This window comes from Petaurus breviceps, unplaced genomic scaffold (genome assembly GCF_028583685.1).
Source record: "Petaurus breviceps papuanus isolate PSGF00001 unplaced genomic scaffold, PetGlider_PUasm1.0 189, whole genome shotgun sequence".
NCBI classification, from domain to species: domain Eukaryota; kingdom Metazoa; phylum Chordata; class Mammalia; order Diprotodontia; family Petauridae; genus Petaurus; species Petaurus breviceps.
The window spans coordinates 15225168-15247699 of NW_027185809.1; the positions used below are offsets into that span (position 1 = coordinate 15225168).

The 22532-nt window shown below is 41.1% G+C and overlaps 1 protein-coding gene across 2 annotated transcripts in view; it reads right to left on the minus strand.

Annotated features, from left to right (window-relative positions):
* Positions 1-21481, minus strand: part of KLHDC2 (kelch domain containing 2) — a 48492-nt gene extending 27011 nt beyond the window's left edge. For both annotated transcript variants that reach the window (XM_069091967.1, XM_069091966.1), the window contains exons 1-2: positions 21186-21481; positions 15248-15327 (exon numbers count right to left, since the gene is read on the minus strand). In XM_069091967.1, the coding sequence (XP_068948068.1) occupies positions 15248-15327; positions 21186-21347 (242 nt within the window). In that variant the 5' untranslated portion in view covers positions 21348-21481. The remainder of the gene's footprint in view (positions 1-15247; positions 15328-21185) is intronic.
* Positions 21482-22532: the final 1051 nt, after the last annotated feature.

Genomic DNA, 22532 nt, shown 5'->3' on the forward strand with positions numbered 1-22532 from the left:
TATATGTTAGAAACTTGCTTCAAAATTTTTTTCACAGTTACTATTGCTAACTGTAATTCCCTCAATTCTATCCCTCTCCCATTTATTCTATTCTTTCTCCTTTCACCCTATCCCTCCCTCAAAATTATTTTGCTTCTGACTATCCCTCCCCAATCTGCTGTCCCTTCTATCACCCCTTACCTGCTTCTCTTATCCCCTTCCCCTCCTACTTACCTGTAGGGTAAGAAAAGATTTCTATACTTAATTGAGTATGTATGTTATTCCCTCTTTGGGCCAATTCTGATGAGAATAAGGTTTACTCACTCCCCTTTACCTCCCTCCCTCTTCCCCTCCACTGTAAAAGCTTTTTCTTGCCTCTTTTTTGTGAGATAATTTACACCATTCTATGTCTCCCTTTCTTTCTCCCTGTACATTCTTTTCTCACCCTTTTAGTTTTTAGATATCATCCCTTCATATTCAACTCACCCTGTGCCCTCTGTACTCCTTCTAACTACCCTCAGAAAGGTCTCATGAGTTCAAATATCATCTTCCCATGTAGGGATGTAAACAATTTAAAATTATTAAGTCTCTTATGATGTGCCTTTCCTGTTTACCTGTTTATGCTTCTCTTGAGTCTTGTATTTTAAAGTCAAATTTTCTATTCAGCTCTGGTCTTTTCATCAGGAATGCTTGAAGCGTCCTCTATCTCACTGAATTTTCATTTTTTTCTCCTGAAGGATTATACTCAGTTTTGCTGGGTGACTCTTGGTTGTCATCCTAGCTCCTCTGTCTCTAGAATGTCATATTCCATGCCCTCTAATGTAGAATTAATGTAATTAATGTAGAAGCTGCTAAATTTTGTATTATCCTAACTGTGGCCCCACCATACCTGAACTGTTTCTTTCTGGCTGCTTGTGATATTTTCTCCTTGACCTGGGAACTCTGGAATTTGGCTATAATATTCCTGGCAGTTTTGATTGTGGGATCTCTTTCAGGAGGTGATCAGTGGATTCTTTAAATTTCTATTTTAATATCAGGACAGTTTTCCTTGGTAATTTATTTAAAGATGATGTCTAGGCTCTCTTTTTTTCTTATCATGGCTTTAAAGTAGTCCAATAATTTTTTTGGAGGGGGAAAGGCAGGGCAACTGGGGTTAAGTGACTTGCCCAAGTTCACACAGCTAGTATGTGCTAAGTGTCTGAGGCTGGATTTGAACTCAGGTCCTCCTGACTCCAGGGTAGGTGTGTCACCTACCTGCCAATAATTTTTAAATTCTCCCTCTCCGATCTCTTTTTCAGTTCCGTTGTTTTTCCAACAAGATATTTCAAAGTGTCTTCTACTTTTTTATTCTTTTAGTTTTGTCTTATTGTTTCTTGATTTCTCATAAAGTCATTCACTTCCATTTGCTCCATTTTAATTTTTAAGGAATTATTTTCTTCAGTGAGCTTTTGGACCTCCTTTTTCATCTGGCCTATTCTGCTTTTTAAGGCATTCTTCTTCACATTGGATTTTTGAACCTCTTTTATCATTTGGTCTTGTCTGTTTTTTAAGGTGTTATTTTCTTCAGCACTTTTTTGTGTCTCCTTTACCAAGCTATTCACTCATTTTTTCATGATTTTCTTACTCTTGTCATTTCTCTTCCCAATTTGCCCTCTGTCTCTCTTACTTGATTTTCAAAATCCTTTTTGAGTGTTTCCATGGCCTGAGAGACCAATTCGTATTTTTCTTGGAGGCTCTGGACGTAGGAGCTTTGACTTTACTGTCTTCCTCTGAGTGTGTGTTTTGATCTTCCTTATCACCACAGTAGCTTTCAATCATCAGTTTTTTCTGTTGTTTGCTCATTTCCCAAGCCTACTACTTGAGTTTTTAACTCTTTGTTAAGGTAGGACTGTGCTTCCAGTATGGAGGGCACACCATCCCAAACTTCAGGGATTTTGTGAAGCTGTTTTCAGAGATACCTCTAGGGACCTCTAAGTTTTCAATTCTTCCAAGTTGTTATGATCTAAAGAGAGGTGTTTATTACTTTCTTGGTTTGTGAGCAACCACAAGTACTCTCTTCTGTCCTGCAACTATGAGGAGGGTTCCCCCTCCACTGTGGCTACAAGTTCTGCTCTCCTCCTCACCCTGGGACTACCAACCAGGACTGAGACCCAGATCCAAGTATGGTCAAAGCAACAGAGTCCTACCTCAGTGCTAGCACAAAGACTCCTGTAATCTCCTTCTGATCACTTGTTCAACCCCCTTATTCTCTGTGGGCTGAGAGCTCCAGAAGCAGCTACTGCTATTGCAGCTGTAATTCAGTGGTTCCCAAGGTCTGTTGCGGGTTTGATGGAGTCTTGGCTATGTAGCCAGTGCTGAACTGTTCACCACTATTACCTGGGTGCAACAGACCTTTCCTGCTGACTTTCTAAGTTGTTTTTGGTGTCTGTGGGTTGAGAGGTCTGGAAACCCCCCACTGAAGGGCTGTTCCTGATTTGCTGGGGCCTGTTCTATGCTGGCGCAGCCTGCGCTCAACTGCACCCCTCTCTCATCCTTGTGCAGCAGACCTTTCCTGATGACATTCTAAGTTTTCTTGGGCTGGAAATTTGTTTCACTCCATCTTTCTGTGGATTCTGCTGCTCTAGAATTTATTTAGAGCCATTTTTAAAAGGTGTTTGGGGGACAGCTCAGACAAGTCCCTGGCTTTCCTCTGCCATTTTGCCTCCACCTCCTTCCTGTGTGTGTATATATTTATACACCCACACACACACGGCATAGCCTACAAATACTTATAGGAAGGTGGCTAGTTGGCGCAGTGAATAGATCACTGGCCCTGGAGTCAGGAAGACCTGAGTTCAAATCCAGCCTCAGACACTTAACACTTACTAGCCATGTGACCTTGGGCAAGCCACTTAACCCCCAAGTGCCCTGCCTTCTCCCCTCCATAAAAAGCCAATACGTATAGGAAAATTTAGAGGAAGAAATAAACAGCAAAACAACAACAGTCAGGAATCTCAGTGTGTCCTCTTCCAAACTAGAGAAATCTAATAAAAAGTAACAAGAAAGAAGTTAAGGACCTAGATAGAATTCCAGAAAAAATCAGATATGACATATCTCTAGCTATTGTTGAATGAGAACAAAAGGGAACACATACATCTCTCTGCTGTGCATGACATCTCCACAAAAACATCATACATCAATGCACAAAACCCCTACAAACAAATTTGGAAAAGCAGTAACATCATACACATATTTTACCAACCACAAGAATGAGTCTTTATACCAAACTGCAGTCTTACAGTGTCAAAAAGTATCTTTTCATTTGTGTCTATGTATTGTATATCTAATATATTCCATTAATTAATTGTTCTATGTTTTAGCCATCGCCAAAGAGTTTTGATGATTAATGCTTTGTATGATAGTTTGACATTTGATGAAAAAAAATCCCAAAAGCAACTAAAAAAACTGAAAAGCATTCTCTCAAGAAATTGAGACCAACACTTCACACCAAAATAAGCTCAAGCAGATAAAGATCCTATCATGGGTCACATCATCAAGTACCGTGTTTCCCCGATAATAAGACCTATCCCGAAAATAAGCCCTCCCCTTACTGTGTAAGATTCCTCTAAAATAAGCCCTCCCCCGAAAATAAGCCCTCTGGTGTTTTTCTGTCCAAAAAAATTAATAAGACAGTGTCTTATTATCGGGGAAAAACAGTATCATGTGACATTATCATGTCATAAATGAGAGGAGCAAGTCACTTAACCCCAATTGCCCTGCCTTCCCCCTCCATAAAGAAAAAAAAAAAAGTTTGGCTTCCCATTTGGGTGGCTAGGTGGTGCAGTGAATAGAGCACTGGCCCTGGAGTCAGGAGGACCTGAGTTCCAATTCAGCCTCAGACACTTAACACAAAAACTAGCCCTGTGACTTTGGGTATGTCACTTAACCCCAATTGCCCTGCTCTGCCCCCTCCAAAAAAGCAAAATAAATAAATGAATGAATTAGAGGAACAAGAAAGAAATTTAAATCTATGAGTAGAAGAGGATTATTACTGTTAAGGGATAAAGAGGATCACAGAATATAAAGCAAAAAATTCTAATTACATAAAATATAAACTTTACACAATAAATCCAATGCAGTTGGGATTTATTGTGTAAATAATAGAAGGGGAACTGAAGGCAACTGAAAAAAAATCATTTTCAAGTTACATAAGGAAATGGTTCAAATTTATAAGAATAAGAGCTATTTCTCTGTAGAAATATGGTTAAAGTATATCAATCGGCGGTTCTCAAGGAAAGAAATTCCAGTTATCAATAGCTATATTTTTTAAAATGCTCTAAATCAATAATAGAGAATTGCAAAGTAATACAACTCCAAAATTCTATTTCACAGCCATAATATTGGCAAAAATGACAAATACTAGAAAGACTATAGGAAAACAGATGCCTTAATATATTATATGTGAAGCTGTTAACTGGTCCAGCCATTCTGGAAAGAAAATTGGAAACAGGATAAAATCCTTTGATTCAGAGATAACATTTCTAGGTTTATACCTCTGGGAAAAAAAAAAATCAAAGAAAAAAGGACTATCCATACAAAAATATTTATAGCAGCTCTTTTTTTGCAGTGGCAAAGAAAAGAAATTAATGAGGTGTCTCTCAATTGGGGAATAGCTGAACAAAGTATGGTATATAATTTTATTGCATTGTAAGAAGTAAAGAAAGAAAAAACAAAAGGGATGATTCCACAGAAACTTGGAAAGACATATATACTGATTCAGAGAAAAGTGAACAGGCACCTTGAGGGAGAGATAGGAAACGAAATATACCAGGCAAGTCAAACTACCACCATAACCACCATCACTAACATTTTCCCTTAGACCCCAATGGAGACAGTCTAGGATTTTGAACCCAAGAGCCTCAGAAATAGCTGTACCCCCTAAAATACCAGACCTGCTCGCAGACCAGCTGCTATAGTCATCACTGAAGGAAGAAATTATTTTGAGAACAGGGGGCCCACCTTTCTCATAACTATCAGCAACTACTGTTAACTGGCACCAACAGTAAGATAAAGCAAAGGGACTCAGGGAGTGGCAGCACCTTCCAGACAACTATTCCTGTTTCCATAGCAACCCTTATACCCATCAGCCATGAAAGCCACTCTTGTAGAAAAGAGGTCAGCTTTCTCTATCCAGTGCCAATCAATCAACTGCCACTCACAGGGCAGGGAAGCCAGCCTAGCTAATGCAGCAAGGGACCCTGAAGAAGAAACAGGAAACAGTATTCCCATAATCTTCTTCCCCATGATGTATCCTACACTCTTTTGGGTCAAGCTACAAAAGGCATCCTGAGAGAAATAGGAAACATTAAGTGCCAGGGAAGTCAAATCATCACCACCTTGACCACCATCTCCCCTCAGACTCTGATGGAAATGGTCCAGGGTCCAGCCCTCCTTTCTACCACCTTATTCTGTATCAGTTTTTCCTTTTATGCCTCATTTGCTTGAGATAATTACTCTTTCATCTCTCCCTACAATTTTATTTTTTAAGAATCACCCCATCATACTCAGCTCAGTCCACACCTTTCTTTTCAAATCACCCAAATGACAATCATAAGAGTACTGCTAATATTTTCACATATATGAAGTAAACAATTTGACCTTATTGAACCCCTTAAAACTGGTCTTTAATGTTTACCTTATATTTCTCCTGGATGTTTTTTTTTTTTGTAAAATTTTCCCTTAAGTTCTGGTGACTTTGTCACAAAAACCTAAAAAGTCCTTGAGTTCATCAATCCATTTATTTTTTCATTCATGATCATACTTAACTTTGCTAGGTTAAATTACTCTTGGTTGCAATCCCAGGTTTTTTCCTCTACAGAATATATTCCAAAATCTATGGTATTGTAGCTCTATGATATTTGTTTTTTCCTTGTGAATTTTCTCTCTTTCTACTTTACCTTCTTTTTCTAGAAACTCAGGGCAATTTTCCTTGATAACTTCTTGTAATGTTGTATTGATTTCTTTTTTTAAATAATAACTTTCAGGTAGTCCCAACTATTCTTATATTATTTATCCTCCATCTGTTCTCTTGATCAGTTGTTATTCTGATGAGATGTTTCACTTTCTCTTCTATTTTTTCATTCTTTTGATTGTTTTATGATTTCTTGGTGTCTTAAAATGTCATTAGCTTCCCCTTGCCCAATTCTAGTTTTCAAGGAATTATTTTTCTTCCTTAAATTTTTGTTTCTCTATTTCAAGTTGACTGAGTTTTCAGAATTTCCTTGATTCTTTTTTTTTTTTAAGCAATCAGGGTTAAGTAACTTGCTCAAGGTTACACAGCCAGTTATTTCTGGGTGTGGTGCTGAGTATCTGAGACTGGATTTGATCCAGGTCGTCCCGACACTGGAGCCGGTGCTCTTCGCTGAGCCACCTGGCCGCCCCTAAGCAATTGGGGTTAAGTAACTTGCTCAAGGTTACACGGCCAGGTGTTTCTGGGTGGGTGCTAAGTGTCTGAGCCTGGGATTCGATCTCCAGGTCTTCTCAACACTGGAGCCGGTGCTCTTACTTGCTGTGCTACCTGGCCGCCCCCCTTGATTCTTGAATTATTGGGGTATTTTTCCTAATTTTTCCTCAATCTCTCTTAATTTTTTTTTTTTTAGAAACAAGTGCCACAAGTCAGTGACATTTCTTTTTATTTTATTTTTTGCTTTTTTGGAGGGGGGAGGGCAGGGCAATTGGGGTTAAGTGACTTGCCCAAGGTTACACAGCTAGTCTTAAGTGTCTGAGGTTGGATTTGAACTCAGGTCCTCCTGACTCCAGGGCCGCTGCTCCACTCATCTTATTTGATTTTTAAAGCCCTTTTTAAGTTCTTCCAAGAACTCTTTTTGTACTAAGGACCATTTGATGTTTCTCATTGAAATAGGAAAAACTTTTTTAGCTCCATTATCTCCCTCTGAAAATGAACTCCAATCTTCTCTATCCCCAGATCTATAGTTGGGTTCTTTCTCTTTTGCTTACTCATTTTTATTTATTTTTTGTTTTATTTTATTTTTAGCAGCTACTAGTGTAATCAAATTGTAGTCCCCAGGTATGGGGAATAATGCCCCCCAAGTCTCAGGTCCTTCTTACTGTTATTTTCTGAGGTCTGTCTTGGGGCTCAACCTTGGGCCCTCCTCTCCATTCCTAAGCCACAGAAAGGGTCACCAGCCACACTGTCCCACAAATGATCTTGCTCTCTACAGTCTCTTTAGTGGCTGCAAACTACAGCCGTCTTCTCTGACCTGGAACCAGGGATTCTGCTCTGCTGCAAGTGCCACAGTCAACAGCCCCTCACTATTGCACTCACCAGGGTGTGTGCTAGCTCCACCCACAGCTTGGAAGATTCTGGTTAGCACAGTTGTGTTTGGCACCCCTCAATAGTGCAAGGGCCTTCAATCTTCTCCTACTTAGCCTGTGGGATGAAAGTTTCTCAGACTGAGGTTGCCTCTCAGCCCAGCTTGTTGTTTGTTCATTCTTCAGAGTCAGTTTGAAGGTGTTTCACTCAGGCCAAACCTCTTCCCCTACAGTGGGTCTTTCCTGTTCTATCTTTTTTTGTGGAGGAAATCTGGAAAGCCAAAAGTTTCCTGACCTATTCCACCATCCTTCCAGAATCCTCTCCCTGTCCTTCTTTTCTGTTTGCATCCTTAACACTTAGGATAGAGTAAGCACTGAATAAATCTTTAAAAAATCATTTTTTATTAAAAATCAAATCTCATTTCACATTCATGTACTCCGATCTAGTGACACCGGGCTCCTTGTAGTTTCTTGCACAGAATATTTCATGGTCACTTTCATAGGCTTTCCCTCGTGCCTGGGATGTTCCCCTTCACCTCCTCCTGGCTTCCCTGATTTCTTTCAGGTCCCAGTGAAAAGCCCATCTTCTGCTAACCCTTCTTACTGCTACTGCCATCCCTCTAAGATTATGTGTAATTTATCCTGTCTTGTCCTTGTGTTCACATCACTGTCTCCTCTATTAATTAGATTGTAAAGTCTTTGAAAGCAGGGGCTATTTTGTGCCATTTTTTGAATACCCAGTGCTTGGCACAGTGCTGGAACATAGTAGGTATTTAATAAACACTCAGTGACTTGATTATTCTGGTTTTATTTTGTATTTATTAAGATCAGAATAAAATATTTCAATGGCCCTCTTATTTTATTTTGCCATCACTTACTAGCTGGGTCACTTTAGGCAAGTCTCAACCACTGTCAGTCTCAGCTTCCTCAACTGTAAAATGGGGATAATAATAGCATCTATCTGCCAGGGTTGTTGTGAGGAACAAATAAATGTTTGTAAAGTGCTATTAGCACAGTGCCTAGCTCATAGCAGTCACTATAAAATGCTAGCTCTACCTATGCCATCCATATCACTATTACCTCTTCTCCCATTCCATAGCACCTCCCTACCCTATTAAAAAGGGAAAAAAACAAATAAGCATAATCAAGCAAAAGCAAATGCACATAGTGGCCCTGTCCAAAAATGTTTCCTTTTTGCATTCTGAATTTTTCATTTCTGTCAGGAGATCTTCAACATATTTCATCACAGATTCTCTGGAGTTGTGGCTAGATACTGCTTTGATCAGAAAGCTTAAGTTTTTCAAAGATTTCCTTTACAGAGTTGTTACTGTAAAAAATTTTCGGGCTCCCCTTCCCTTCACTCTGCCTCAGTTATCAATGATTCTCTGAAATCATCTCTTTCACCTCAAATCATCTTGTGGTCCACAATGAATTCATGTACCACAATTTTTTCAGCCATTCCCCAATTGATAGGTACTATCTTTCTATTTTCCTTTAATTTCCATTCAACATCAGGAAGATTGTTTTGCTTGGAATGATCCACCCCCCCCTGCGCCTTTTAACAACATCCTCCATTTCCCTACCACTGTTTCCTGTTTCTCTTCCTTTTCCTTCTGCTTTTAAAACCCTCAGAACAACCAATTAGTCCACAAACCTTTTTCTTAACTCCTTCAAAACCCTTTAAAAACTCTTATTTCTTCTTCTTTATTGGAATGTTAAGCCCTTCATCATCACACTGCCCCTTCCAACTGTTCAAATAAATTTACCTAAGAATCTTGACTCATGTTTTCATTTCTTCTTCCTCAGAGTTGGGGTCTTTTCATTAGGAATGACTGAAGGTTACATGAAATGTCCAGGTTTTTCCCCACTGTAGGATATGTTCAGTTTTGCAGAGTTACTTATTCTTGGCTATAAGCTTATGTATAGTTTTTGCCCTTCAGAATACTGTATTCCAAGATTCCTCAGTAATAGTAGTAGAAAATATTAGGTCTTATGTGATACAGACTGCTTCCTTGGTACTTGAACTGCTTCTTTCTAGATGCCGAAGGCACATTTTCTTTGACATAGGCACTCCAGATTTTGGCTATGACATTTGTGGGACCTTACCTTTTGGGTTTTTTTTAGGGAGACGATTGTGTGAATTCTTTCTATTTTCATTTTGCCCCAATATATCTGGGTAGTTTTCATTTAAGAGTTCCTGAATTTGATTTATGAAACTTGTCAAGCCTTTTTTTTCCCCTCCAAATGATGCTTTTTCAAGGAATCCAATTATAACTAATCTTTTTTTTGTTCCGTTTTCCAGGTCAGTTTTTAACAGCAAATACAGCATTGTCTTCTGAAAATCTTTTCAATCTTTTGTTTTTGTTCTAATATTTCTTGTTCTATGCTAGAAAGACCGATTTCCATCTGATCTATTCTAATTTTCAGTGAGTCTGTTATTTGGGTAAGGTTTATCACTTTTGCTCTATTTCTGCTTCATTCTCACAATTCTTTCCTCAAGAATTTATATTTCATTTATCTTTTACTTAATTTTTTCCATGGTTTACATAGTCCTTACGGAAAATCCATATTTCCCTTTGAGTCTCTGTTTACAGTTATTATGGAAGTGCTCTCTTTGATTGGATTTTGGGTATCTCAATATGTATCTTAATTCTTTACAATGGTCTGTCTCTTCTTTAGTGTACTCATCTCTCCAGTCTCAATTCCTAAACTGGAGGAATTTGTGCCAGTGCCAGGCTCTACCTTCAACTGTGTTCTTAAGTAAGATGCTCAGCTTCCCCCTACTTCCTAATCTGGATCACCTGGCTCACGTATTTCTTTGATGTTCAGAGTGCTGAATCTTCAGGGTATTTCATTTGAATTATCTCTGGTATTTCAGAAAATAATGCTAGGGACCCTTTGAGGCAGGCCTGCACCATCTACAATCCACCAAAGGATTTTAGGTGATACAAAATCCTTTGGGTGATCGGCCTGTGGGCCACAGGCTGTGCAGGCCTGTTTTGAGGCCTCAAGACCAAGTTGTCCCAGCCTGAAAATTTCTGCTCCCTATAACTTTTGGACCCTTCTGACTACCCTGGGACTTTCTCAAGAAGTACCCACCCCTCTTGAAGCCTCCACATACACATCTCTGGCCCATCTCTGGTCGTGCCAGAAGGCTTGTTTTGGCTATATTCTGTGGTTCATCCTCCTTCCCATTTTCTGGGGGCTTCTCACTGACTTTATGCAGTTCTTCAGTAGATCAAGTTATTTCATGTATTTAATATTTCATATTAAATCAAATCAATATATTCGATTTCTTAGTCATCATTTGGTCTGGTATAATTTTTATACTAAGTGTGTGGGAGCTGGGCTATCTGCTTCTGTTCAGATATCCAATGTTAGCTGGAAGTCACTGTCAAGTTTTCTTTAAACTGCTTCTCTCTGATTTTTAACATGATTCTGCTCATAATATCCATCATATTTCTTGGTAGAATGAGTTTTTTTGGTCTCCTTGTTGCAGCAATTAATTTATCTGGGTTAAACTTCTATATAAAATGATTATAACCTGTACTGATGTCATGTTTTATCCTTCCCATTTTCATAAGGAATTTTTTTTTTTGCCTTTGTGGAGGGCAATTGGGGTTAAGTAACTTGCCCAAGTTTTTTTTGGCTAGTTTTTTTTTGTGTGGGTGTTACATATCTGAGGCCAGAACCGAACTCGGGTCCTCCTGACTCCAGGGCTGGCGCTTTACTCACTGCGCCACCTAGCCACCTAGAATTAATTTTTGAAATAAAAAGATTGAGTGATCCTACTCTGATCCCTCATCATGGTGCCAAGGTGACTCCATGTTCCTGAAAGTAGAGCGTAAACTCTGGTAGCTTCTAAGGATTTATAATGACCCTAGGAAACAGACTGAGACTATTTCCCAAGAACCAGTCTGGCTAAGTATGAGACTTATCATCAGTACACTCCATGAAGCATTGTTTTGGCCAAGGAAATTCAAGGAAAAACACAAAATCCATATTTCCCTTTGAGTCTCTGTTTACAATTATTATGGAAGGATATTATTTCCATAGTGAAGGTGGCTTCTTGAACTTAACTTATCCAAAGCAGAATTCATTATCCTTCCCCCTAAATCCTCTACCCTTTCAAACTTCCCTGTAACTGTCAAGGCTCCGCCATCCTTCCAGGCACCCAGACCCACAAACAAGATCCAAATGCAACTCTTCACTCTCACTCATCTCCTACATCCAGTCTGTCGATTTTACCTTTGTTAACATCTTTAGCAAATGTCCCCCACCCCCACTCCCATCCTCATCCTCTTTAACCTGCTCTGATATTGCCGCCACCTGTAGGCACCTGGACTATTGCAACAGTCTGATGGTTGGTCTGCCTGACAATAAATCTCTTATCACTTCAACCCTTCTTCCCTCAATTGTTAGTGATCATCTTCAAGTGCAGATCTGACCACGTTACTCCCCTGCTTGGTAAACTCCAGTAGCTCCCTGTCACCTCCAGGATCAAATAGAAAAATCCTGACATTCAAAGCCTTTCATAACTTGTGCCCTATCTTTCCAGTCTTCTTGCATTTTATTACCAGTCATATTCTCTTCAATTCAGTGACAATGGCCCTCTTGCTGTTCCTCAAACAAGACACTCCATCTCCAGAGTCTAGGAATTTCCACTGACTGTTCCCTCCATGCCCGGAATGCTATTCCTCCTCATCTCCACCTCCTGACTTCTGTGACTTCCTTCAAATTCCAGTTAAAATCCCATCTTCTACAGGATGCCTTTCCTGAGCCCTCTTAATTCTAGTGCATTCCCTCTGATGATTAGCTCCAATTTATCCAGTATGTGGCTTGTCCGTACACCGTTATTTGCATGTTGTATCCCCTATAGATTGTGAGCTCCTTGAGGGCAGGGACTGTTTTTTGCCCTTCTTTTATTTTCCCTGTGCTTAGCACAATCCCTGGAACACTGCTACAGTGCAGTCTTTCAGTCATGTTCAACTCTTTTTTTTTTTTTTGCCTTTTGGAGGGCAATTGGGGTTAAGTAACTTGCCCAAGGTTACATGGCTAGTATTTTTGTGTGGGTGTTAAGTGTCTCGGGCCGAAACTGAACTCAGGTCCTCCCGACTCCAGGGCCGGCGCTTTACTCACTGCACCACCTAGCCACCCCCATGTTCAACTCTTGATGATCCCATGGACTACAGCATGCCAATAGTGGTCATTGGGTTTTCTTGGCAAAGATACTGGAGAGGTTTGCTATTTCCTCCTCCACTGGATTAAAGCAAACAGAAGTTAAGCAACTTGCCCAAAGGTTACACAGCTATTAAGTGTCTGAGGCTGAATTTGAACTCGGGTCTTCTTGACTCCAGGCCAAGTGCTCTACCCACTGAGACATCTAGCTGTCCCTAGAACATAGTAGATACTTAATAAATGTTTACTAACTGACTGGGAGAATGGTGGGAATGAAGACAGAGGGAGTTAAGAATCACAGTTAACTTGATTATTTGTATTGTAAATGTGAGACCCTTTTCAAATGACTGAGTCCAATGACTTCTAAAGGAGCTCAATCTATTTAAACTTGTCATTCTTGTGATAAAAGAAACCAAAAGAAGGAAGCTGTAGCCAAACAGAAAGAAAATTGAAGTAGTCTTTGAAAAGCCAAACAAAATTTATGTAACACTATCAGTGCTGAAGATGAAAAGGTAAGAAATTTTAAAAGAATCAGTACGATCCTCCTCCAAATTAATTCAACACACTCTGATGCTCTGTGACTTTCTACTAAGGTAGAAAAAAGTAAGGAGGGCAAGACATATATGGGAAAAGTACTGTTCAGAAAGAAGGAAAGAGAGACTTATAAACTCCACAGAAGCCTTTAGATTATGAGTATTTTCTTCAAGAAAAGAATGAGTTATGTATGGGACATAATGGGCACCAAATAATACACATAAAAAAAGAAATAGATTATATATTCACAATCAGGAAAAGGCTTCTTACTGATATGGGAGTTATCACTGAATCAGCTATCTGTGTACCATCTATCAGACACCTTCAGCCTCACCCCTCCCTGTCCCCAACTTGCCAAGCAAAGATCACAAGATCGTAGATTTGGAGCTCAGAGTTCAGACTGAGTTAAAGCTGAGTTACTGAACTGAAACCTCTAAATCTTAGAGATCAGAACACTGAGGCACAGCAAAGTGATGTAACTTAGTCAGGGACACATAGCTAAGTGTCTAGAGAGGCAGAATTCAAACTCAGTTCTTCCTGACTCCAAGTCCAATATACTATCCACTACTCCTAAGATCTTATGTAGTAAAAATGAAAAAGAATATGAAAAAATATTTCCTTGACGAAGGGAATTTTCAGTGAGAGGGAATCAGGTTCTTCCGAAAGTAGCCCACTTAACCTTTGGATAAGAGTTAGGGAGTATTTCTTTATATCAAGTTCAGATTATATGTGCCTCTTTGTACCTTCCAACCACTGTTCCTAATTCTACTCTCTAAAGCCAAGCAAAACAAATCTAATTCCTCTTTAACATGGCAGCAAAAGCTGCTGACATTTCAGAATAATAAAAGGAAAAAATTCCTTAATTAACTATCCTGAAATAGAATGTCATGGCCCAGGACTCCCTCTGAACTCCAACAACCCTTGCTAGAGGTTTTCATGTGAATCCCATGTTGGTAAATCCTGTGCTACAGAGCTACCCACAAAGCAAGTTTATAGACTCCAAAATATTACCAAGATACTAATTTGGAAAAAAGAACAGAAACAGAAAGAAATTTGGGGCAGCTAGGTGACACAGCAGAGTGCCAGACCTAAAGTCAGAAAGACCTGAGTTCAAATCTGGTCTTAAACACTAGTTATGTGACCCTGGGCATGTGACATAACCCAATTTGCTTCAGTTTCCTCATCTGTAAAATGAGCTGGAGAAGAAAATGGCAAATTACTCCAGTATTTTTGCCAAGATAACCCTGAAGGGGGTCATGAAAGCCAGACACCACTGAAAATAACCAAACAACAATTTTGAGAAACATGCAGAATTTGTCAAAATCAATTTATACTGCAATAATAACTAAAGGGCACTGCTTCAGTACTACAACAATACCTCTTTATAATGCCAAAGTCCACTAAGCTCAATAAAATGCCATACAACTTCTATTTTCCTACAAAGTAGATTCCAGAAACTATACTATTTTAATTCATGGTAACCCCATTTTTTATTGCTTGTAGAAGATTATACAATCTCGACATAATTTTTAGAAACATTTTTCATCTCCATTAGCAAATGTGAACTGTCTCTACCTCTTGTTCTATACACTGAAATTTCTTTATCTGTAGTCATGGAACCCTCAAGTAAACTTTTTTTTTTTTTGCTTTTTGGAGGGCATTTGGGGTCAAGTGACTCACCTAAGGTCACATGGCTAGTAAGTGTGTCAAGTGTCTGAGGCCACATTTGAACTCAGGTCCTCCTGACTCCAGGGCCAATGCTCTATTCACTGCGCCCCCTAGCCGTCCCTCAAGTAAACTCTTCAAAAATAAACAGGAGCAACCAAAGTCTACAGGAAAAGTTCTTAACCGAGGATTCATGAACTTTAAAGGAAAATATTTTAGCAATTATATTTCAATACTATTAGTTTGCTTTATAATGACATGTATTCAGTTTTACGCCTTTCAAAACATTATCCTAAGAAGTCTTAAGCTTCACCAGACTACCAAAGGGGTCCATGAAACAAAATTTAAAACTCTTGGCCTAGAGTCACTTCTTAAGATTCTATCTCTCTCTCTCTCACACACACACACACACACACACACACACACACACACACACACACACACACACTCGATTTACCATAATTCATTGAGACCTTTATTTAGAGGAAATCAGTGGAACTTCTATACAGTTGCTTTTCCTTTTAAAAGCTTACATGAATTTTCATCCCTGACCCCATCTATAAATAATATTTGAAGTTACCATCTCCCAGTCTCCATGTTGTAGATCCATATTTCATCTCTAGGCAGATAAAAATCATAAAATCCTCTGACTTGAGCATTCTAAAAAAAACCACACACATACAAAAGACAATTAATTTTAATACCAAGCAGTTGTAGATATGTATCTTAAACAGGTATTATCACTTTGCTTCATTTCACATTTAAGTTTTAATTACTTAATAAGCTTTATGAAAAAAACTAGTAATAGTAACATGTTCCCACTCTGATTGTAATAATATTGAATATCAATGGACTAACCTTTAAAATTCAGCATGTACCTAGTATGAGTTGGAAGCATAAAGGTCTCAGAAATACATTAAAATCCTATCATGTTATATTTTTTGCCTTTGTCCCTACACACGTTCTGCTGAATGAAAGTAGAAGATGTACTGACCTCCCCCACTACAATTTTATGTTACCTAATATCAAGTAGACCCTCACTGGGGAAAGCAATCCTTTTATACCTCTCTAATCAAATAACTATCCCACTAATTACAGAGGCCTTCCCAAACCTTTGCATCCCTCCTCACCCTTTCAGCAGAAACCCTTGCTTCATATTTCATTGAAACAAATCAAACCATTCACTGAGAGTTCTCTCTCATCTCCCATCAGATGCTTTTGGCCACTCTCTCTTCCCTCGTCTCTCATCTCACAGGAAGAAGTCATTCTTGCCTGACACTCTATCTGGTGTACCACTTCGCTAAATGATCTAACTGCCAAACAGAATGATCTTTTCTCATTCTTCATCCTTTTTGGTCTCTCTTCAGTCTCTGAAACTATCAGTCATCCTCTTCTCCAAGTTTTTGTGACTATGCCTTCCCAGTTCTCCCCCGGTTTGTCTGACTGCTGCTTCTTAGTCTCCCTCGATGGATTTTTTGGTCCAGATCAGGTCCACCAGGTGTCCCCAGAGCTTTGCCCTCGTCTCCCTTCTCTCCTTCCTCTATACTGATTTTCTTGGTTATCTTGGTTGTCTCATGAAGTTCCCTTGGTTCGAATTATGATTGCGGGATGTGGCTAGGCGTCAAGCGTGGATAGAGCGCCACAGCGGGAGTCAGAAGGACCTGAGCTCAAGTCAGGCATTTACTAGCTGTGTGGCCCTAAGCAAGTTATTTAACCGTCTGCCTCAGTTCTCATCTGTAAAATTAGCTGGATAAGGAAATGGCAAGCCACTCCAGTAAAAGTAGGGTCAAAAAAAGTCAGACACAACTGAAATGATTCAACATCAACAAAAACAACCAGATGATTCTCAGATCTACTTGTCCAGTCCTATCCTCTCTCTTGACTTCTAGACTCTTTATTTCCACCTGCCTATTGGACACACGGAACTATGTCTATGTTCTACAGACATCCTTAGCTCAAGAAACCCAAAACTGAACTTGTTCTTTTTTCCCTTAAGGCTTTCTTTCAAACCATCCTCCCATTAAGCTAGGCTAGCAATCCAGGTGTCATTCTCAATGCTCATTTTTTCTCATACCTCATATGCAATTAGATGCCAAGTACTGTTGATTTTACCTTGCCAATATTTCTCCAATATGTCTCTTTCTTTCTTCTGACATTGCCATCACCCTAGTGCAGGTCCTCACCGTCTCATGCTTAGACCACTGAAATAGCCTGCTAGTTGGCCTCCCTACCTCATTTCTCTAGTATATCCCTCACTTAGCCACCAAATTGATCTTCCTGAAGGGTGGATCTGACCATGTCACCACTCCTTTTTCCCTCCCCCCTAACCCCACTCAGTAAACTCCAGTGACTGCCTACCAACTGCAAGATCAAATGTAAATCCTCTGTTTGGCTTTTAAAGTCATTTATAATAGCATCCCATGTCCAGTCTTTCCGATCATCTTACGTCCGTCCTCCTTACTGTGACACTGGCCTGCTTGCTGTTAAGACGCTCTTGACTCTGGGCATCTTTACTAGCTGTCCCTCATACATGGCATGTGCTTCCTCCTTATCTCCATCTCTTAGTTTTCTCAGGCTTCCTTCAATTCCCAGCTAACTTTCATCCCTTACAAAAAAACCTTTATCAGTCCCCCTTAAAGCCAATGCCTTCCCTCTGTCCAATTTATCTTGTCTATATTTTGTTTATATACGGTTGTTTGCCAGTCTCTGCCATTAGACTTCAAGCTCCTTGAAAGAGGGATTGTGGTTCCTGCCTTTCTATTTTCAGTACTTAGCACAATGCATAGCAAACAGCAGGCACTTCATACACTTGTACACTGACTGACTGACCTGGCCAAATCGGGAATTTCTTTTGCTTGACTATACATAGTTGTTATAAGGTTTTTTTCCTGTATTTTTCAATGAAGGGTTGGGGAGATAGGAGGGTGAAAAACTGGAACATCATTAATTTGAAAAAAAAAGTGAGGAAAAATTCATTTTCTTTCATAATGAAGAATCTAATAACTTATCATTTGTAGAATTTGTGCTTTTTTTTTTCTGATGTTGGTGGTAAATTTTTGATGTTCTATTTGTACACTTTCATGATAAGCCTGCCCTCGTCATCAAAGGTACATGGTAGATGAATGGCACTCTGACTATAGCCTATGGCCATAGAAATGCCAAATGGCAATAAAACAGTTCTGTTCAGTTCCACGACCTCTGGCCACACTGGGGTCAAACATCTTAATTACACTTCCAGACAGCCACTTATTTCACACAATGAGAAAAACATTCTTATCCACTAAGTCAGCTTTTAACTTATTAAGTACCTACTATCTGCTAGGCAGTAAGTATACAAAGGCAAAAATAAAACAGACCCTACACTGAATAGAGTTTACATTCTATCTGGGAAGACAGTGTGTACACATTTAAAAGGGATAGGCCCAGACTTGCAGTTTCATAGGTACTGACAAATCCCAAGTGAGGAAACTTCCTCTACCAATACAAGCTGGTACCTTTTCTGCAACTTCTTAGAAGAGATGCCTAAATCACTGAGAAATTGAGAAAATGGTATCAGAAGTCAGATTTAAATCCAGGTTTGCCTGATTTCAAGGTCAGTTCTCTACCTACTACACAACAATGCTTTTCAAAATTTTAAGGGGAGAAATCACTAGCAATTGGAGGAATCAAGAAAAGTTTCACTGCAGAAGGTGCCACCTAAGCTGAACTAAGAGGCAGAGGCAAGAATAACGAACTGTACAAAGGCACAAAGATGGAAAATGGAGCATTGTGTCTGAAGAACATCAAGGAGACAAATATGGATGGCACCAAGAGTAGCAGAAAGAGATTAATGTATAAAAAGGAAGGGTCCTATTTAGTTGTGAAGGTTTTAGACTTCTAAACAGGGAAGTTTATATTTGATCTTAGAGGGAACAGAGAGACTCTAGAGTTAATATTGAGTAGGGTCAGATCTACACTTTAGGAAAATCACTGACAACTATTTAATGGAAAGAATACTGGTATTACAATCAAGAGTATCTGGGTTCAGTCCTGATTTTAAGCAATAATAGTCCCATAACAACTATCATGTACATAGTGCCTTAAAGTTTGCAGATCATTTTATAAATATTTCATTTTATTCTCACAATAATTCTGGATTTGAGGCTAAGATTGAGTAAGTGACTTGCCTAACCTCATACAGTTACGGAGTGTCTGAGGCAGGATTTGAACCTAAGCCTTCCAGACTCCATTTCTAGTGCTCTGTCCACTATAAAATGTGTGAGGCTTCCCTAATAAAAGGGAAAGGGTTAGACAAAGAGACACTGGGCCAAGGGGAAGGAACCTGTGGCCTCAAAGTCACACGTGGCCCTTTAGGTCTTCAAGTGCATCCCTGTGACTGAATCCAAACTTCACAGAACAAATACCTTTAATAAAAGGATTCTGTAAAACTCGAACTCAGTCAAAAAGCAGCACCCAAGGACCTAGAAGGTCACATGTTCCCTCGAGGCAGCAGGTTCTCCACCCCTGCACTAGGCTGAACTAGAACTACCAAATGAGACTATTCTGGTCTCAGTTGGTGAAAGTTTTCCAAAACAAGCTTTCCAGAATAGCCATAATATTATAATATTTCTGTGTTGCTGCCACCAGGGAATGAGCCAAAAGTACAAAAGAACACCTTACTTAGACTCATAGAAAGTTATGAATAGACCTAGAATGGCCTTCAAAGGTCATTTAGTTCAGCACAACATCCTAAATAACATTTATAAAAAACAGTAGCAAAAATAACTCATTACCTCAACAACCAAGTTGTACACTCCTTAAGGGCAAGGATTATGTTTTATTCATCTTATATAATATAACCCATGCTTAGCACTCAGGGTGTATACTTTTAAAATGTGTGTGAATGACAGCACTTCTATAAATAACAGGAAAGTATCTTCTGAATTCTTAAGAGAAACTGCTAGTAACCAATAGTTGTTATATGTCATATATGTCAATATAACACTGGATCAGGTCAAGACGATACTAGGGGACACCTTTGGACACTCAAAACATTTGAGAATGCAGAAATAGGGAAGGCACTTTTCAACCTTTTGCTAAACAGCTTTTGACTTCATTCAGTCAACTGAAATTGCTCTCTCCAAAACTGAAAACAATCTCCCAATGGGAAAATATGATAGGCTTTTCTCAGTCTTCATCCTCCTCACCTCACCTATTGCTGCAGCTGACCCTGATGATCATCCTCTCTTCTCTTAGTTTTGGTGACTCTATGGCTTATTCTTCTACCTGAATGATGCCTCCTCATCCAGATCAAGGGCCCCAATATGGGTATTTCTTGAATATTCTCTCTTGCTAGCATACCCTCAATCTTATGTTAACAGTCATCCACTAGCCATTTCAAATTGGATGTTGTGGAAAAAATTTCAGACCCAACAGTCCCATCCAGAACACAGCACATTTCCCATCCTGCGCTGCCGCTGCCGCCACCCCCACAACCCCCACCACCACCACCCCCTACCCCGCAAAAAAGAACTCTCACTACTTCCAAATTTCTGTTTTTTTCAGAGGCACCACTATCCTTCCAGTTTCCTAGATTCATTACCTCAACATTATCCTCACTTCTTCACTCTTCCTTACTGCCATATAAGCTACCAAATCTTGCCATTTCAACCATCACATACCTTACCCTTCTCCCTGTGCACATAGCTACCACCTAGTTCAATCCCTCACCACCTCTTGTCCAGATTAGTCCAAGTCTACTGCCTGTAGGACGACATTTAAACTCCTCTATTTAGTTTTTTGAGCCCTTTATAACAAGTACTTAACCTTATCTTTCCATCATAACTAGACATTTCTCCCCCTTTCTCACCACGCAAGTGGGGAAACAGGCTTTTCTCTGGGTTGCTGACACATGATACCCGTCTCCCTGCCGTGGTCATAACCCAAGGCCGAATGTCCTGCCTCTTCACTTCTGCTTCAGAGCTGCCCTTTCCCTTCAGGATGCAGCTCCAGCATCACCTTCTACAGGAAGGCTTCCCTGACTGCTTCAACCGCGAGGGCCCCGTGTTCCATACCGCCAAACCACTCTGTATTCTCTTTCCGTGTACTGTGTGTGTAACAAAGTATACCCTTGTCTGCCCCTCTCCTCCTTTCCAGTCGGAACTGTTTCATTTCCATTCCTTGTATCCCCAGCACAGCTGCGAGCACAGAGCCGGCAATTGACAAAGGCTGGCTAACTGAAAAAAGACATACAACTGCGGAAATCTGCCGGATTCAGGACTGAAATCCTCCCGTCTGGGGAGTTCGGGCTACAAGAAGATGTATAGATGTAGTGTGCGTGCGTGTGCGCGTGCGTGTGCGTGTGCGTGTGCGTGTGTACATATAAAATACATTTCAATAGCACTAGATTCCTTTCTAACGCTACAAATTTGACTCCATGCCCTAAAGAGCGTCGCTGCTCTCCGCGGGGCTGCCAGGGAGCACCCGACACGAAGCCAGGCTAATGACCGCCGCCCTTGCCCCGCGCTTTGCTTACCGACCTTGTAGCCGCCCCACACAAGCATGTGTCGCCCGTCGCTGACCGCGACGTGGCCGCTGCGCTCGGCCGGGGCAGCCGCCTCCAGAAGCTCCGAGCTCTCCGGGTCTGCGGGCCCGGGCGGCGGCTCCACTGCCTGCAGCTCCTCCTCCTCTCCATCGGCCATCCTGGTTCGTGCTTCGGTCAAGGACCGCGGACGCCCTCGGCCCCTGGCAGAGGGAGAACAACCCCGCGCCCGGGCCGTCCCCGGAGGACGCAGGGCCGGCCTGCCCGTTGTCCACCTGACCCCAGAGTCGCGTCAACCGCGGCCCGGGACGCCCGCGGGTGGGCCAGCGGCCTGTGCCGCAGGGGGAAGGCGCCGGGGCCCGGCCACGGCTCAGGCCGCTACCGGAACGGCCTCGGCCCGGGCTCTCAGCCTGGGCTCTCAGCCTGGCAAAAACTGACCACGGCCCGCGGCTGAGCTTCCGCTGGACAGCCCCTTGTTTACACCCCGGAGCGGAAAGCGTCGATTCTCCCGGGGCGGACCCCGGCCTCCGGTGCGGAAGCCTGGCGGAGCTGTCAGCGCCCCCGCGCGGCGGTCCTCCAGGCTCCCTCCCGCGCTGGCTCGGCCCGGCTCGGCCCAGGTTTCCTGCGCTCCTTGAGTCCCAAGTCCCCCTCCGCGCCTGCACCATAGAGCAGGGCCGCCCTGGGCCGTCTTAGAGGCAGAAAGGCGATCCTCTGATGGGGAGGGAGCAGCTCAGGCTCTGGGCCTGCTACCTAGTCTTGGGAGAGGCAGAGAAAAAAGGGGGCTGGGAAACGCCCTTCTTAGTGCCTCAGGGCGCTGGGGATCTACCGGGGAGCCCTGAAGGCGAGCCTGCCGCGTGGCAGGCCCCCCGCGGGTCCTCTGCGTACACAGACGCAATAGGCCGTGAATCATTATGTACAGGCAAGACAGCATAAATTGGATATAATAAGCGAAGGGAGAGGTCACAACGAATTCTTGGTGGTTTGTGTTTGTGGCTGAATTTTTATTTTTATTTTATTTTGAATTTTTTTAACGCTTTACTAACTTCTGATTTACATCATTCGTTTCCGCCAGATTTTGAGTTACAAATTTTCTCCCCATTCTTCCGCGCCCACCGCCCCAAACAGCAGTCCCACAGGACATCCCCTCCTCCAATCTGCTCTCTCCCATATTTTCTCCCATACCCCTTTAAACTTTTCCAGTGGATCTCTAGACCTCAGTGCCTGTATATCTTATTTCCCAATTACATGTGAGATGGTATCAATAATGGTGTCCACACACACACATATATATATATTTAAATACTTGATTTAAAAACTTTCGATTTCACATTAATTCCCTACCTCC